Source organism: Myotis nattereri (genome assembly GCF_964212035.1).
Source record: "Myotis nattereri genome assembly, chromosome: 4".
Taxonomy (NCBI): Eukaryota; Metazoa; Chordata; class Mammalia; order Chiroptera; family Vespertilionidae; genus Myotis; species Myotis nattereri.
Genome location: NC_138079.1, coordinates 55,243,222 through 55,261,025, shown reverse-complemented (window position 1 = coordinate 55,261,025; position 17,804 = coordinate 55,243,222). Strand labels below are relative to the sequence as shown.

The 17,804-nt window shown below is 42.2% G+C and overlaps 1 protein-coding gene across 3 annotated transcripts in view; it reads right to left on the bottom strand.

The window, feature by feature from the left end:
- CAST (calpastatin) overlaps nucleotides 1–17,804 on the bottom strand; it is a 110,533-nt gene that overhangs the window by 69,848 nt on the left and 22,881 nt on the right. For all 3 annotated transcript variants that reach the window (XM_081088663.1, XM_081088662.1, XM_081088664.1), the window contains exon 3: nucleotides 5,862–5,933. In XM_081088663.1, coding sequence (XP_080944789.1) covers nucleotides 5,862–5,933 — 72 coding nt within the window. The remainder of the gene's footprint in view (nucleotides 1–5,861; nucleotides 5,934–17,804) is intronic.

Below are 17,804 nucleotides of genomic sequence, written 5' to 3'. Positions count from 1 at the left end.
CTCGTCACGGGGTGGCTTCCCGGAGGCCGGCTAACTGAGGAACTGGGCCTGTGATTCAGGCCGCAGTGCAGGCTGACCCCGTCTGCCGCTCCCAGGCTGTCATCCTTGGACTCCACCAACATACGGGAGCAGCAGTGGGTGCTCTTTGTGGGTGCTCCATGCAAATACACGCCCCACCCCCATCTCTCTTTTTAACCTATAAAGCAAATTAATCATGACCACCGCCAGGGATTAGAAATTACATTTCCAATTGTATAATGGATTTTTTAAAAGAGCAGTTAACAGAGGCAGGATTTTGCTAAAAATTGTGACTAAATTTTTCAAAATAGAGAATGGATTTTAATCTGTTGAAAAAAAATAAATGAATAAACATAGAATGAATGATGGGGTTAGAGAAAAGAGCTATGAAATTTTAAAAGAAATATGGAAAGCCAACTTTTCCCAACCCCATAAACCAATGACGATGAAGACTGCGGACACTCAGCTTGGGGTGTGAGCGGAGGAGGGGGCGGTGGTCAGTGGTGGAGGAGCAGACACCTCAGACCCACCTCCTGCCAGGTGAGCGTCCAGCCACGGCAGAGGACGGCCCGCTGGCATTACACAGATGGAGAGCCTTCTGCACAGTTTTGTACCCCCATCCACCCATCCACCAGGAGTCAGAGCAGCTGGGGGCCCTCTGGCTGCTTCTACGAGGTGTTCCTCACAGCCACCTATTTATTTTCATTTTTCACTTACTTCTGTTAAATAAAGCTGAAGTAAGAGCCCTTCCAACCCTAATATTCTGTAATCCCTTGAGCAGAAGACCCTATCCTTGCAAATTTTTAAATCAAAATATAGATTAAAAATTCCTGTTTTATTTAATGTATTTTCTTTCTCCTGTTTTTTTTTCTTTTTTCTTTTAAACTAAACCTCAGCTCATCTAGGTTTTACTGATATTTATTTCTCTTGCGACAAACCAGCACAGGGTGACTTATTTGGGCCACACCCCAGTAGGGTTCAATGAACTCTGGGTTCCATAGTCCCATGTTAGGCAGCATATCTCCCACAATAAAGGCGAGTGTTTATGTGCTCCTGAAGAGTACAGATGAGCAATTACACTTTATGTAATAAAATTTCCAAAGACCCATATCTTGCAAGACAGGAAGAAAGTGGCTCCTTTGCTAAGAGATGAAGAAGGGCCTTAGTGCACCATGGTATCCTGTGGCTACCCAGTCGCCGAGCTCATCCTTTCTCCCAGGTGGTCCTCACAGCATCTGCATCTGAAACACCTGCGGGCACCTAGTGCATTTGTAAAATCCTGGGCCTTACCCCACCCTGGTAAATCAGAATCTCCTGGCTTGGGGCCTGAGAATCTGTGTTTTCACCCGGTTCTCCAATCAATGTTGAGGTCATCTAAGGTGCAGGTACTCCAAACTACCCCCTTTCAGCACAATTCAGCATCTTTGCTCCTCAAAGTGTGGCTGCCAGACCAGAAACCTCAGCATCAACCGGAAGCTTGTTAGAAAAGCTGAAGCTTGGCTTCACCCCAGACTTTCTGAGTCAGAATCATTTTAATAACCCCTCCCCCTGATTCAATATGCACATTAAAATATGAAAATTACTGCTCTGGATAGTGTTTCTTAAACTCATGTTATTTGTATATTATCTGTAATATATATTTTTAATCTGTAATTAGTATACTTTAATATTAAAAAAATAGATTTACTTTTTAACTTTTCCTTTAGCCTTGTCTTAAGCAAAACTAGTCATGGGATCATGAGTTTGAAGTTCTAGTTTACTTCTTTATAGCATATTAAAATACATGCACCATGCCCTAGCCGGATTGGCTCAGTGGATAGAGCGTCAGCCTGCGGACCGATGGGTCCCAGGTTCGATTCCGGCCAAGGGCACATGCCTGGGTTGCGGGCTCGATCCCCAGTAGTGGGTGTGCAGGAGGCACACTCTCTCATCATTGATGTTTCTATCTCTCTCTCCTTCTCCCTTCCTCTCTGAAATCAATAAAGAAATATATTAAAAAATACATGCACCATTATTAAAATAAAAATGCTTGCCGGTTAACACACAGAGTCATCTCACTAACTACAGGTAGCCCAAGGTACTGTGGGTGAGGCTGACACTGAAGGCCGGAATACCTCGCACAGTACACAGAGAGTGCAGCCAGCCCCTCACCAGATAATAGAGGAGACAAGCCAGTGCCTCTGAATGGAGAGCTGTGTGGGCATCATTAACACAGCTGTTTATGGCAGAACCAGGACCAAAATCACAAAGCATTTCTCTGACGGGTGCTTATTAGAGTTCCTCCCCTTCAGCTGGAGAAAAGCTGTTTGTACCTTCTTCCGTTTAAAAACCCTAATGTCACTAAACGACCTATCATCTGTGATTCCCTTCAGCTCAATTAGGTAATTCCCTTGTTCTACCTTCCATGGTGGGTGTCTGTCAGTTGGCAGCTGACCACACACATTTACAAACCCTCATACATACTGATAATTTCCCACCTACTCAATTTTCACCTTCCCAGAGTAGCATCCAGAATACTCACAACCCCAGATTCCCCTGCAGCAAGGTGGAAGCATGTGACTTGTGTTGGCCAATCAGATGTGCCAACGAAGAATGGGCTTGGAAGTAAGCAGTGTGAGGATGGCACTGTCCACCAGGAAATCTATGTTACGATAAGGCTTGTCAGTCTTCCAAATTGGCAGCGGCAGAATTTCTGGCATCTGGTCCTACATGTGATAGGTGCTGAGCTGTCGCTGCAGCAGGAGAGGCTCCCACAGATTTCTGGATTTTTCTAGGGCAGGGATGGCGAACCTTTTGAGCTCAGCGTGTCAGCATTTTAAAAAACCCTAACTTATCTCTGGTGCCATGTCACATATAGAAATTTTTTGATATTTGCAACCATAGTAAAACAAAGATTTATATTTTTGATATTTATTTTATATATTTAAATGCCATTTAACAAAGAAAAATCAACCAAAAAAATGAGTTTGCGTGTCACCTCTGACACGCGTGTCATAGGTTCGCCATCACTGCTCTAGGAGCTACCTGCTATCTTTAATTTTTTTTTTTTTTTTTGGCTTGGACTAGTCCGAGTGGGTTCCAATTGGAATTAATAACCTTAACCAATACATCTTCTCAACAGCTGTGGTCTTCTACAGAGATTCCTAATGCAGGGCCAACCTTGGTTTCCTCCCCTGAACAGGGAGATGGTTATGACAGAAGTTGCCTGACAACTCTTTCAGCAATAAAGTTGAATGACATGATGAATCACAAATATTTTCAATGAGCTTTACTTAGAGCCTATATAATTTCTGTAGCCTCATTAGTCTTCATTATTAATTTTTTTAAAAAATTGAATTTTAAGCCCTAAAAATCTTACAATAATTATTTTGAGTTAGAAATTGCTATGCCACTTAAACGCTTTGGATCTTCCAAGACCAGCACTTCATGGCATAAGTGATATTATTCATGCATGTAATTACTCATTTTGTAAGAATTCTTATTAAACAGTTCTGAAATACATGGTGACTATTCTATAGTACATTGCTTATGCATAAGCTTCAAATTAAGTATTTAATATGAAAGACAGACTTGGTTTTCTTAATAATTGTAAATGTATCATTTATTTTAATTTTCAAGTAGAATGTGTCCAAAATAAAAAAAAAAAACCCAAGATTAATTCTCACCGCCAATTACATCTATTATTTTGTCATGCCTTTTTAAAATGTATTGAGAAAATATTATTTTTGTCTGTGTGTTATGAAAATTACTTGTGTAATAAAAGCTTCATTGATCACAAATGCTATTATTTTCCCCAGCTTTTCCAAATTAGTCATAGGAATGATTTTTTTTAAAGTGGTAATGATACTGAGTTAAAGCCCTTTCAATCTGGATCAAAAGAAGAAATAAATAAGTATATTTTATAATATATATATTTATTTTTCTTCCAATCTGTGTAAGAGTTAAAGAGAAAGGAAGGAGTGAAGAATTAAACCCAGGGAGAACTAATATTCAGGAAACTGGTGAAGCAAAGTGAGCCAGGAAACCATGGTGAGATAGAGTAACAGGAGAGAGAAGGATGGAGTCGGGAAGAATGGTGTTTTAGAAGCCAAGGAAAGAATGTCAAGATTGCCATTAAATGGGAAAACATGTGGCTAAAATATCTCCACCTCCCAACTCCCACCCTCCCCAGCTTCCTGAGGCAGAGCAGGCTTTGGGGGAGACATCTAGTTCTCTATAACCATTCCACTGCAGAATGATTAAATGATAATTTCCTGTGTGAAAATAAAAGATGGGAAAGGTACTGCTTCTTATGGGAAAGGTACTGCTTCCTACGGCAAAGTTCAAGAAAAAACTGAGTGTGGTTTCCCACAATGTATAGACCTTCCAAGAGTTTAGGCACTAACAATTTTGGAAACCACTTACAAATGATCTCACGGGCTTGCCATTTTGCCAATGAGGCTTCTCATTTTTAGAGGCATAACTTAAGTATCTATACTATTAAAAGGGTAATATGCTAATTAGACCGGAATCTTCCGGACGACCTTCCAGACATCCTTCCTGACAAAGCTGGACCCAGGCGAAGCAGCCCACAATCCCAGGTGCCTGCAGCCAGCCAGAGGGAGGGAAGCCTGGGTCCCGGGTACAGGGCCGAGGCAGAGTTGGTTAGGGGCAATCAGGCAGGCAGGTGAGCGGTTAGGAGCCAGTAGACCTGGATTGCAAGGGGGATGTCTGAATGCCGGTGTAGGCCCGATCCCTGAGGGCGACATCCCCTGAGGGGTCCCAGATTGGAGAGGGTGCAGGATGGGCTGAAGGAACCACCCCCCCATGAACCTGGCCTCTATAAGTCCTAATAGCAGAAAAGACAACATGTCTGGAAAAATCATTTTTAGTTAGCCTGGTGTTCAACTCTGTGCCCAACCTCTTCTCATTTCTCAGCTGAGTTTTGGTTTTGGCACCTTTTAGGGGCTTGGAAAGCAGCTAGGGTTCTGGGAGGCAATAAAAATTAACTTCACCAAGCAAGTAACCTACATGAGAAAATCCGCAGACCTCCTTAGGAGAGCCACCAGGTTTAAAGGAAAAATGCTTATTTTAAAAGTTGTTTAGACAGACTTGAAATAGGTTAAGGTTTTTGATAACCTTGCAACATACTGGAAGAAGACAAGTCGAAATGGGCTGAACGTAACTATTTTATGTATTATTAACTACTAGCTAAAATTGCAGTTTCTTGTCTTGAAAGGACGTTTCAGTGATTTTTATAAATTGCAAAGCTTTGAAACGTTACATTGCCAAAAAATACTCAATCAGATTTTATGAGGCCCAGCACATCCAGGACCTGTGTGAACAGGAAACCTGGGCTCAGACTCTAACTCCATCTTACTGGCTCTGTGACCTTGTCAAGGTTACTTAACCTCTCTGAGCCCTGGTCTCCTTAGGTAAAAATGAATAATAATTATAAGGTTATGTGGGATTACATAAGATAATTATATAGCACACGTAGCAGAGCGCCTTGTGTGGTTAATGCTCAGAGTAAGACAATTTGAATTATTTTCTAAAGAAGTGGGAGGACTATATTTCTACTCATAGTATGCACAAAGTCCAATATTATTAGAGATATTTATGAAAATAATATACATTGTACACATTAAACAATGGCAGTAAAAATTACAATATAAATGGTTTTACTAGGTTTTAAATCAAATCATTAAGAAATTGCATCCCCCCCGCCCCCAATGCACAAACGATAACTTTTTTGAAAACCTTTTGGTGATATATGGACACTGTAAGCCCCACCTACTAATGGTATACCCTAGCGTAAGGTCCCCTCGTGGTTTTATCAATAAAATTATTAGGAAATGACTGACCTTGGTGGCCGGGGCTCTTCCACCAGCATGGGTTCTGGAGGGCTGACTGCTCTCATGGCTTGTGGCTTTTTTCTTGAAAATAGAAAATATTTGTTTCAATGGTGGAAAACATCTTAACAATGTAGTCAAGTGCAAATTTTCATACCAACACAAATATCCTCTCAAGCAAAAATCAGACTATCACATACTAACAGAAAAATTACGTCTTGTAATTTTTTATACCTTTGCCTGAAGACTACATCAATATTGAAAAGCAAGAGTAAGTTGAGTAAATCCCAGCTGGTCAATACTCAGTGCTTCTGGAGAACAGGAAAGTCCTCCCATAGGCCACTGCTGTCTCCACCACAGTGCGCTTCCAGACACTCGGGAGCGGGGGCCTCCTCCCTACAGTGCGAGCGAGCGAACACAGCACAGCCACCCTCTATGCAGGTGACTTCACGGGAGTAGCAAAGGGGAAATTCTACTTCTAAAAACTTATCGTCGGGAAATAATAGAGCAAAGGCCTTTTTTCTTCCAAGACACTCATCACAGTAGTCTAACATCAAAAAATTGAAAACAATGTAAGTAATAATGAATGCTTATTGTGTACTTACCATGTGCCAGGTAATTATTCTATTAGAAGAATGGAATTACATATTCCATTATAATAATATATTCTATTATTATCTGAGAGTATTATTGTAAGTGCTCTAAGCATGTAGTAACTTATTTCATCCTTACATTACTGGATATAATGCTGGGACTATTGTTACCCCATTTTATGGAAGAGGGGACTGAGGAATGGAATGGGTACAAAATGTGGCCATGGTCACAGCCAGTAAAAAGGAGGATGTCTGCTTCAGACCCTATTTTCTTATCTCCTTATCCTGCCTCCTGCAATCGGGGGTTATGCTATGGACAGCTACAGGATGAACTAAGCCATTATTAAAACTCATATTGAGAAGAACCTTTCATTAAGTGAAAATACTCATATTTTATGTAAAGAAATTCAGACTATAAAATAGCAGGTAGAGTATTATTCTGCAGTTCATATGGCTTATCTTCTGATTGTAGGGTTAAGACTGATTTTTAAAAATATTCTTCATTGTGCTTCTTTGTACTTTCTTATATAACTGTAACTATTCAACTGATAAAAGGACAATGAATGGGGGAGGAGGGGAAATGTAAAATACACAGTTACTTTCTGAACAACGCCTTGATAGCTTATATTTCTCATTAACATGTATATTTCAAAGAAGCAAGCATATAAACTATAAAGTTTTATCATATAAAATGGTGAGATTAGGCTCCATCTATAAAATATGAATAATGGACTCTTTACACAGAATACAGGAGGGATGGTGATGCACTAATTAGCTAACACATAACATATTAAAGAGTTGTATGTCTATGCAGCAAAAAATACATAATTGAGAAAATTTTGGTTTAATTGTTTAACATTCAGTGAGACTAGTTAGCAAAATTTGCTTTGCTTCATATTTTTGAAAATGCCTGCCATGGAAGCTTGAGTAGAAGCCTCGTTTTCCTTCAGGGTAAACGTTGCCTTAGCAAGAAGAAAAGCCAAACCTTAGCTTCCTGTCCTCAAAGTATAATCTCTCTGTGCCCAGTGGCTGACCATTCTCAGAGCTCAGGAAGATCGGTCACCGAAACGGTAAGGTGGACACATTTTATAAATGGGTATCAAAAGGGCCTCAGAGGCACGTGGAGGAGCCCCAGGCTCCCAGGCACCACCTGTAAACTAAACAGTCTCTCCAAAGCACACACGCACTACCATCAACCAAGCGAAGAAAAATCCCAGGTAAACTGATGGAAATAACAGAGGCTGCTAAAGAGCTAGCAATGCAGGTGTGATATGGGGTGTGGTAAAAGGAGGGGATGGCCTAAATTTTATCCATGTCACAAGGCTCTTTTAAAAATATAAAGTGTCCTAACAAACAGCTCTGACAAGCACTGTGTTTACTCGGATTCAGAGTAAGGGACCAGGCCTAAGAAATAAAGACAAGACCACAGCAATGGGGTTGCTCATCTTAACCTTGTTGCCCTTTCAACCTCCTCATTTTTCAGGGAGGAGACTTCGGCCCAGAGAGGTCACGCCATTGTCCGGTGCTCCCCAGCTGCCCCACACTCCAGCTATCGGTGTGTGGTCTCGGCTAAGGCCAAGGAAGGTCACATTCTGGTGCTGTGTTAACTAGCGCTCCCATTCATCACGTCCAAGCCCACATTCCAAACCCTGGCTCATCTGTAAACGAATTCCACTGCCACACACAAGAATTCAAAAAGTTGCCTTTGTCTGAGTTATAGAACTATTAAGTTAAAAACAGTAACTATTTAGACACATGCTGATTTTTATTTTACCTGTACATCAAATCAAAGTGTACTCTTAAAATATTGATTTACTAATAAGTTCAAGGTCTTCTAACTCAAAAGATGATTCAAAAGTTGAGGACCTCTCAGCTTTCCTATGGGTATGGCCTGTCCCTCGAAGCTGGCTTTGTCCTCTGAGCCACCTGGACTACCTGGTCTACAAAGGACCAATTCAATTCAGCTGAAACAAGGGCAGAATTTGTAAAAACAAAATATCTTTCATTACATTTTTATCTAACAAATATTTATTAAGCCCTTAGTCAATGTCAAGCACTTAAAAGATAATAGAAAAGCTTAGAAATATATACAAATACCAAATCACAGATTCTTTATTCTCAGATTAGTAACCAACATTTAACTATAGATGGTTCGGCTGATATATAACACTTGGTTATCTTTCTCCAATTGTGTCTGACTTTACGCATTCATTCTTTCATTCATTTGCTCATTGGACAGACATTTATTGAACCTTAGTCCTATTTGAGGCAGTAGGGATGTAATGATCATTTAAACAGAAAAAAAGTCCTACTCTTACAGTGCTTACACTACAGTCAGAGGACTCTAAATAAGCCAACAAAAACCAAAATGATTTCAGTGAATAAAGACACTAAAACAGGGTAATGACACTAAAACAGGGTGACTGGCTGAGGGCTGCTTCCGACGGGATAGACAAAAGTGATGTTTGACTGAGACCTGACGGCAAATAAACCGATCATGTAAATATGGGGTGGGGGAGGGGAGGCATTCTAGGGGAACAGAGCAGCATGTATGTACACAGGCCCTGATGGGAATGAGGTTGGCAAGTCTGAGGAAGAGAAAGAAGTTAGTGCAGGTGAAGCAAGGCGGGCATAGGCATGTGGTATGAGACGAAACAGGATGCTGGATCAAGATATTTGAACTGAAGTGACAGAGGCTTAGGATGGCCCCACAGTCAGGTGTGTTTGAGATCACCACTTTCTTCCAGCATTGGCCTGCTTCCTGATCTTTTCTGGGTGCCATCTAGCCCTCATGAGTCCTCCCTGGCCTCCAAGTGAAAAGTTCTCAAAGTCCTCTGGCTTCCAGTCACCTCCTGCTTAGTTTGGCAGGTGTCTTCCTCACCCTCACTCCCCCAGCTCCTCACCATCATCACTGGCCCTCAGACAGCCCACTCAGGCCTGGACACATCTCTCACACATCTCTCGGCTACTGCTGAGGCGAGTTCAACACCATATTCACTAACTAGTACTAGGGCTGGATCTACCCTCAGATAAAACAGAACTAATTCATTTACTCACAGAAGGCTCAAATAAGCTCATTTATCTATGACTCTGCATTTGTCCTAACATACAAATTAACTCTAGTCTTTAAAAGATTAAGATGTTAAATGAGGATGTCAATACTATGATAACTCAAATTTTGAGTGTAGTTATTTTTCCATAAACTTATAGACTGAAGGCCATGGAGCAGCATTTTCCTTGCCAACCAATCATTTTCCTTCTAATTTGTGTGCCCTTCTCTGTTTAAGTTTTATAGAAAGGAAATTATCAGGAGCAGCCTGCCCCTCATCCCTACATGTCAAATCGCAGGCCTGGCTGAGTCATGCCCTCCTAGCAGTTCATCATGTCACAGGGTCTCAGTCCTCCCGACTGACAGGGACAGAGGTGCCCTCCACGCCCCATTTGCCTCTACTGGACTCAAACTGCAGGACAGCAAGTCTGGTCCAGTTACAGAGAGCATGAGTAATCCCTCCTGCTCAGGCACAGGCTCCTGAGTGTGCACGGGCCCCGATTCCATGCGCTATGCAACCACACCTGCTCCTGGAAGGCGCCTTCCCCGCCCCCAAAAGTGGGGCAGAGTCTGACAGCCAAGAGACACACGAAGAGGCACCTCATGCTGGAGCAGAGACGTTCAATAAAGAATGTCCAGATTAGATCAATTCTATCTGCAGTTGCAGGAAGGCATGAAAAGAATTACTTGACTTTTTTTGTATTTGTTGTAGTGCATAATAAACATTTTTATTGAGTGACTCAGAACTCAAGTCTTAAAAGCTATTTGCAAAGTCGCAATGAAGGACCAAGAGGCAGGAAGAGAGCTGCTCAATGACTATCTCCTAAAAAATCTCAGGAAAGGCCCTGGGCATGAAGCTCCATGCCAGCTGAGATTTGGTGGCTCTGCAAAGAAAGGTGCCGCATCCTCTAGAATAACGGTTCTGTCTTTTGATGTATGTGGCAAGAATTCTGGCTCCAACAAGAGTCAGCTATGAAACCTTGGACAAGTTAATTTTCTCATCGGAAAAATGGAATAGCCCTACCCACACTTCCAAGGGAGACTGTGAGGATGAAAGGAGATGAGGGATGGCCTGAGGCCTGTTGCACAGATTGGAAATCCCTCCTCTAAAGCAGTGGTTCTCAACCTTGGCTGCACATTAGAATCACCTGGGGATCTTTTTAAAATCCTGATTTCTGGGCCTCATCCTCCGGAAATTCTGTTTCTTTGTTATGGGGTGAGGCCGCAATATTAGTAACAAAGAAACAGAATTTCCGGAGGATGAGGCCCAGAAATCAGGATTTTAAAAAGATTCCCAGGTGATGCTAATGTGCAGCCAAGGTTGAGAACCACTGCTCTAAAGGGACAGGCCCAAGGTCCTTGACATCAATCAAACACACTGATCTCCCCAGGGGACCACCCGTGGGCCTGAGAATCTCCCATGAGATTTTATTATTTATATCATCAAGAAAAAATAATTGTTTTTTCACTGGATAGGAAAAAAAAGTGATTTTTTCCTTAGGACTATGATTCTAATAAGGGACACACTTAAGTTACTTGGAAACAATTTGATGCTTTTGAGGTTGGCTCTTAAGCTTTGTTGAATGAGAGCAGCTTTGAGACTAGGAGTAACTTTTGTTCAGTGCAGAGAGGATACCCTTCAGAGTACTCTACCCAGCGATTCTGACTAGTGGGGCATGTCCTGTCCTGGCCCTGTGCGAGCTCGGGAGACCACATGGAAATATAAATATGATGCACCTACCCACAGATGGATGTACAATCATTCAATACACCCCAGCTATGGGGAGCTCGGGACCACTCACGGCGTTCATGCTGGAAGGCCTGCCCACTGAGGGGGCCTGCCAGAGCCAGAGCAGCGGGTCCCAGCCGTCCTGCAGTCGATGTCAAAGGTGACGGCCCTCCCTAGCCGGTTTGGCTTAGTGCAGTGGTTCTCAACCTTCCTAATGCCGCGACCCTTTAATACAGTTCCTCATGTTGTGGTGACCCCCAACCATAAAATTATTTTCGTTGCTACTTCATAACTGTAATTTTGCTACTGTTATGAGTCATAATGTAAATATCTGATATGCAGGATGTATTTTCATTGTTACAAATTGATCATAATTAAAGCATAGTGATTAATCACAAAAACAATATGTAATTATATATGTGTTTTCCGATGGTCTTAGGCAACCCCTGTAAAAGGGTCGTTCGACCCCCAAAGGGGTCGCGACCCACAGGTTGAGAACCCCTGGCTTAGTGGATAGAGCGTCAGTTTGCAGACTGAAGGGTTCCGGGTTTAATTCTGGTCAAGGGCACAGGCCTGGGTTGCGGGCTTGGTCCCCGGTGGGGGGTGTGCAGGAAGCAGTCAGTCAATGATTCCCTCTCATCATTGATGTTTCTATCTCTCTCTTCCTCTCCCTTCCTCTCTGAAATCAATAAAAATCAATTTTAAAAAGTTTAAAATAAAATTTAAAAAAGGTGACGGCCCCTCTGGCCTTGCTGGGATGGGCCCAGGTGCCAACACTGTCACATGGGTCTGGGAGTGGCTCAGAGTCATTACAATCTGCAGGAATGGGCATGGCCTCAGTGTGTTCCTGAAAGTTGCAGGGCCTGTATGAGGTATTACAGAGGTGTCAGGTCAGGGTACTGCCGAGGCGAGTTCAGCAGTTTTTGTTGCACATTTAAGCCTCAGCAGAATATCTGGAAAGCACTAAACTCGGTAGTATAGGGACAAAAAAGTAAGTCAACGACAAGGCTTATGGCTGAGAAAAACTGAATAACCCAACTCCAGAACTATTTCCAAGCCCCTTTACGAGTACAGGTTTCGTTCTCTTTTGTGTTAATGACGTTCTTAGGTAAGGATATTTAGATTCAAAAGTGAGAAGTGTTCCTACCTTAAACTAAAAATTCCCAGACAATGACATGAAATAGTGGTTTTCAGACACTGGACAGCAGGCGCCCAGGACAGTGCCCCTAAGAGGGAAAGGAGAAGGGAGGGGAGGGCTGACACAGCCTGCGGCCCGCAGCTCCCAGGCGACTGGAACAGCTGTGAAGGGGGGACCCGCAGAAGCTGCTGGTCTCTCTGGTATGAGGGGGAGGAGCTGGCAGCTCCCCAGGCCAGGGGCCTCCAGGGCCTCCAGGGAGAGCACGGAGAGGAGAGCTGCAGAGAGTGCGCCAGACACCGAGGAGAGCCAGAGTCTGGGGCAGAGGCACAATCACGGGGGCTCGCACAGGCCGGGCCAGGACGTGTTCCCAGCAGTGAGTCACTGGGCAGGATACGCAGAAGAAAGGCAGTCCCCTCCACAGGCTCTCTGGTCCAGCCAAACAAAGCTCCAGAGCAAACCCACAGGATCAAACTGTTTTCAGGTAACCTAACTGTGTCCTGGAACAAAGCTCAAGAAAACTTAAGGCAACAACAAACAAGCACCCAACAAGACAAAATGTACATCTGTTTGGCATCTAATAAAAAATTACAAGGCGCCGAAACCGGTTTGGCTCAGTGGATAGAGCGTCGGCCTGCGGACTGAAAGGTCCCGGGTTCGATTCCGGTCAAGGGCATGTACCTGGGTTGCGGGCACATCCCCGGTGGGGGATGTGCAGGAGGCGGCTGGTCGATGTTTCTCTCTCATCGATGTTTCTGACTCTCTATCTCTCTCCCTTCCTCTCTGTAAAAAATCAATAAAATATATTTAAAAAAAAAATTACAAGGCATGCATAGAAGCAGGAAAATACAACTTGTTTTCTGTTTGCAGGGAAATACAATGTTCAAAAGTCTAGTCTCTTGATGGCAGTATTGCGCCCACGAATCACACATGTAATAAATTAGCTTAGAACTGATATACACATTTTGTACCAATGTCAATTTCCTAGCTCTGACATTGTACTATGACTACATTAGATACAGACAATGGGGAAACTGGATGAAGGGTGCATTGGATCCTTCCATACTATCTTTGCAAGGTCATGGGAATCTATAATTATTTCAAAATAAAAAGCTTTTCAAAAGTATATTAAGGAGAGACATAGAAGATAGTTAAAAAACATACACAAGACATAGAAGATACTCAAAACACACACATCCACATCAAACTTTTAAGGATTAAATAAATACAGGGTCTCAGATGAAAACTACATTAGGATAAAGAACCAGTGAGAGCCTGGCCTAGGTGGCTCAGTGGCTGAACATCTTCCTACAAACCAGGAGCTCACAGTTCGATTCCCAGTCAGGGCACATGCCCAGGTCAGCTCGATGTCCAGTAGGGGGCATGGAGGAGGCAGCCAAACAATGATTCTCTCTCATCACTGATGTTTCTATCTCTTTCCCCCTCTCTCTTCCTCTCTGAAATATATATATATAAAAGAACCAGTGAGATACTGAAAAAGAAAAGATCAGTGAACCTGGAGGCGTGGCAATAGAAACTACCCAGAATGAAACAGAGAGTAAAGAACTGGAGAGTAGAGGACCGGAGGGTAGGGACCAGAGCATCAGTGAGCGTGGGGCAACTTCCAGCAGCTAATACCCGTACAACCCCAGCCTCCAGAGAGGAGAGAGGTGAGGAAACAAAACCAAGTATTTGAAGAAAAAATGGTTAAAACATCTGATAAAAAAGTATAAGCCCACCACTCAAGCTCAGCAAATCCCAAGTAAGAGTGAAGAAAGGGGCAAGTTGGTTTTAGATGGACATCCTCAAAGACTCCCGGGGACTGGTGACGAGGAAATAGCATCTGTGGGGTGAGAGCTCCTCCTCCTGCCCCAGCTGAGACTCGGTGCCTTTCCCTGCCACGTAGCTGGCCAGGGTTCCTGCAGCCTGCAAGCCACTGATTGTCTTCTCCACCCAAAGTGCAGGGAAAAGGGGCTGGACCACTTTTCAACCAAAGTGATAGTGAATATTCCATAGGGAGCTCTCAAGGGAGAGCAGGCCAGGGGATTCTTTCTGTAGCTGGCGACGATCTATGAGTCACAGAAGAGATGTGACATGTGGCAAAAATTTTGAGTGCACAAATACACAAAAACTTTTGCATTAAATGAGTATTGAAAGCCTCAAAGGTTCAACTTGGCAGCTGGCATGCTCAAATAATTGCTTAAGCTATTTTTGAAACCCTGTTTGTTTAACTGTCTTCAGAAATGGTCACCTATTCCTTGATTATTCTTAAAGGCAAAACAAATATCCTCCAAATGGCGATCACATTTTTTTTTAAACTATCAAAAGTTAATCAGACTCATATCTGGTAAATATTGGGAGGCTATTACACTGGATAATATTGATTTTAGTGAAAAAAAAATTGAGGGGGGAAGTAAAAACTTTTTTATGTTCTGAATGTAAAAGTAGAATTAGTTTCAAAATTAACTGAACAATAGAGAACACAAGTACATAAATTTTCAGGTTACTACTGAATTTTATTTTATTGACTCAATGTCACTTTTCTTTCTTCTTTCCCACCTCTTGTATGCAGAAGCTTCTTAAAGCCAGTATAAGAAAACTTTGGTCAGAAATTAATTGCTAGGTTTTTTTTCCTTCTTAGCATTTTCTAATCAGTGATTTTTTTTTTATCAGTGGCATCTTAAGCTTGATGAAATGTAGTAGTTTTCAGGACAAGAACTCTCATTAAAATATATGTTTTGACATATTTGTTAACAAATCAGTTCCACTTCTTAGTAGTCACCCTATGAAATGACAAGTATTGTATTTCCACATGAAAACACATGCTTTATTGGAAAACAGTCTCTAGCAATAGATCGTTTTTCAAAAGGGTAAGCAGATTTCCCAACACTGGCAATTATAAATCTGTGACTCTCATGTAGAAGTGTTCCTTCATAGCCTGGTTGTAAACAGTCTGCAAAGAAGTACAAATTGCTTTTATTACCAAAAGAATTCTAAATGTGTGCTACCACATAGGCCACGCAGCAAGTAGGATGTGGTGGCCTTGGGAAACACTGATAAGTCAGTCATAATAAGTAAGTTATCCATTAATTCACAAGATTACCCAGAAACGAATTAAATGAGATGTACCATATACAACGGCCTTAATGACACACCATGGGAGCCACACGTCAGTGAGGCGGGGTTTGTTTCCTGGATGACTCAGCGCCCATTCATCATCAGCTCAAGTCTCTAGTTTCGAGGTGGCTGCGCTGACTTGGAGGCAGGAGAATCCCATCTTCTCCCGCCTCTGCCTCTGCTGAGACCTGGCTTCCCTCCATGCCACATTTTCTACCTAAAAAAGAGGGAATGTCTGTCCCTACACTTTCTTCCACTGGAAACTGGAATGACTATTTTACTTTATGATCTTTTGAATGAAAACAGGGCACAGCACAAGGAAGAAAGAAGGAGAGAGTTAGAGAAGGGAGTTGCAAAACTGGTCAACAGTAAAAAGAAAAAAATTTATGGCGTTGCCTTAGGTAGAATTCTAAAATAGGTAATTTTATAACTAGTATCATTACTAGTTAAAAACACAGACTCTCTAAAGTAAGTCAATTCTGAGCTCCACTACTAAATAACTGTGACCCAGACAGGTTACTTAAGCTGTGCCTCAATTTCCTCCTCAGAAGACTGCAGTTGTAAGGTGTGTGTGTATGTGTGTATGTGTGTGTGTGTGTGTGCGTGTGTGTGTGTGTGTAAGTGTATGTAATGCCTATATATGTTTTAGCTATTCTTAATCTCTAGTTCTCAACAAATGATTTCCAGTTCTCAACTACCTTTATCAAATCTATAGAAAATAGAGTTTATGTAATTCTCCTCCCCTTTTGTAAACTAGTTCTCGCTAAAGTGTTAATAATTAATATAGTAATTTCCCTCCTAGGAATACTGACAATTTAAAAGAGGACCCAGGGGAAGGTAATGTTTCAACTCAAAGGTTAAGGAAGTTGCTAATGGTGGAATTTCAGGCATGAACAACAAGCCACCTGGGAAATCACTATTACATGGTGCCTCCTACATATCCCTACTTGATAAGACTGCCCCTTCAGGGGCGGGAATGTACCTTTAAGCCTCTTTAAATTGTGGTCACATTTAGGGGATATTTTTTTGTATTCTCGTATATGTGTACTTTTCAGAGGAAAAGATAACAGTTTTCACCAGATGCCAAAGGGACCATGCACTAAAAATATTTAAGAGTCTTTGCCCTCTAAGCTGCTTAAATCCTTATTCTTTATCCATATCTAAGAGATGCACTTGTATTCAAACGTGCACTCCCTCCCCCGCCTAGCCCCCTCCCCCATGCACACATACATACACACAGAGCAGCAGCCTTGCTCTGGAATTACCTCTTATGGGTTCCCAAGGAAAAACGCTCACATTTAAAACATTTCTCTCTTTCAAGGCCTAAGCAGACAAAGGCAGAGACGTAGTTCTGATCATCGTTAAAACACTCTCTTCCATTATTATTTTACTAGAGGCCCGGTGCACAAAATTTGTGTATGTGTAGGGTCCCTAGGCCTGGCTGGCGATCAGGGCCAATGTGTGGGGCAACAGGCGGGGCAACTGGGGGGTACCTGCTGGCACCCACCTTGGCCAGCCTGGCGGCGCCCGCTCACCAGCCCCACTCTCCGCTGCCGCCAGTCACCTCCCTCTGCAGGGCAACCAGCAGGCGGTGGACCCCCTCTGGCACCCTCCTTGGCTGGCCTGGGGCTGCAGGCTGGGGGCGGCCCCTGTGTTGAGCGTCTGCCCCCTGGTGGTCAGTGTGTGTCGTAGTGACTAGTAATTCCATGGGTCATTCCGCCATTTGGTCTATTTGCAAATTAGGCTTTTATTATATAGGATTAACTCTATTCTGTGATTGTTTTTTCTACTCTGATTAAAAACATACATTTAAAATAAAGAGAAAAATAGAAAGAAAATGCAAATCACTCAAAATCTTGCCATGTAAGACAACCACTTTCAGTTATTTTTTTATTTGTATGCAAATACAAAAATAAGTAATATGTGTTTTAAATGTTATACAAATGGGGTTGTAAGTCTTTCTTTTTTTAACCTAACGAACATTTTCCTCTCTCATTAAATGTTTTCAAAGCATGGTGTTAAAGATGCCTCAGTCACTACATCTGTGCCATAACTTCACTGATTCATTGCTGTACAACTGTTTCTCCCCTAGTTTGCTATAATGATAAAGTAAAGCTAGGATAAATATACTTGTGCATAGCCATCAAATACACCTCCGGTTATGTACTTGGAACAAATTCCTACAATTAGTATTTCTGGGTCAAAAAGGTTTAATTATTGTTTTGTGCATTAATCTCAGTCACTTATTTCACATTTCTAATATCATTTATGCTTTTGTTAAAGGAAAAATCAAAATAAATGAACAAGGAATCTAATGAATTAAATAAACTGG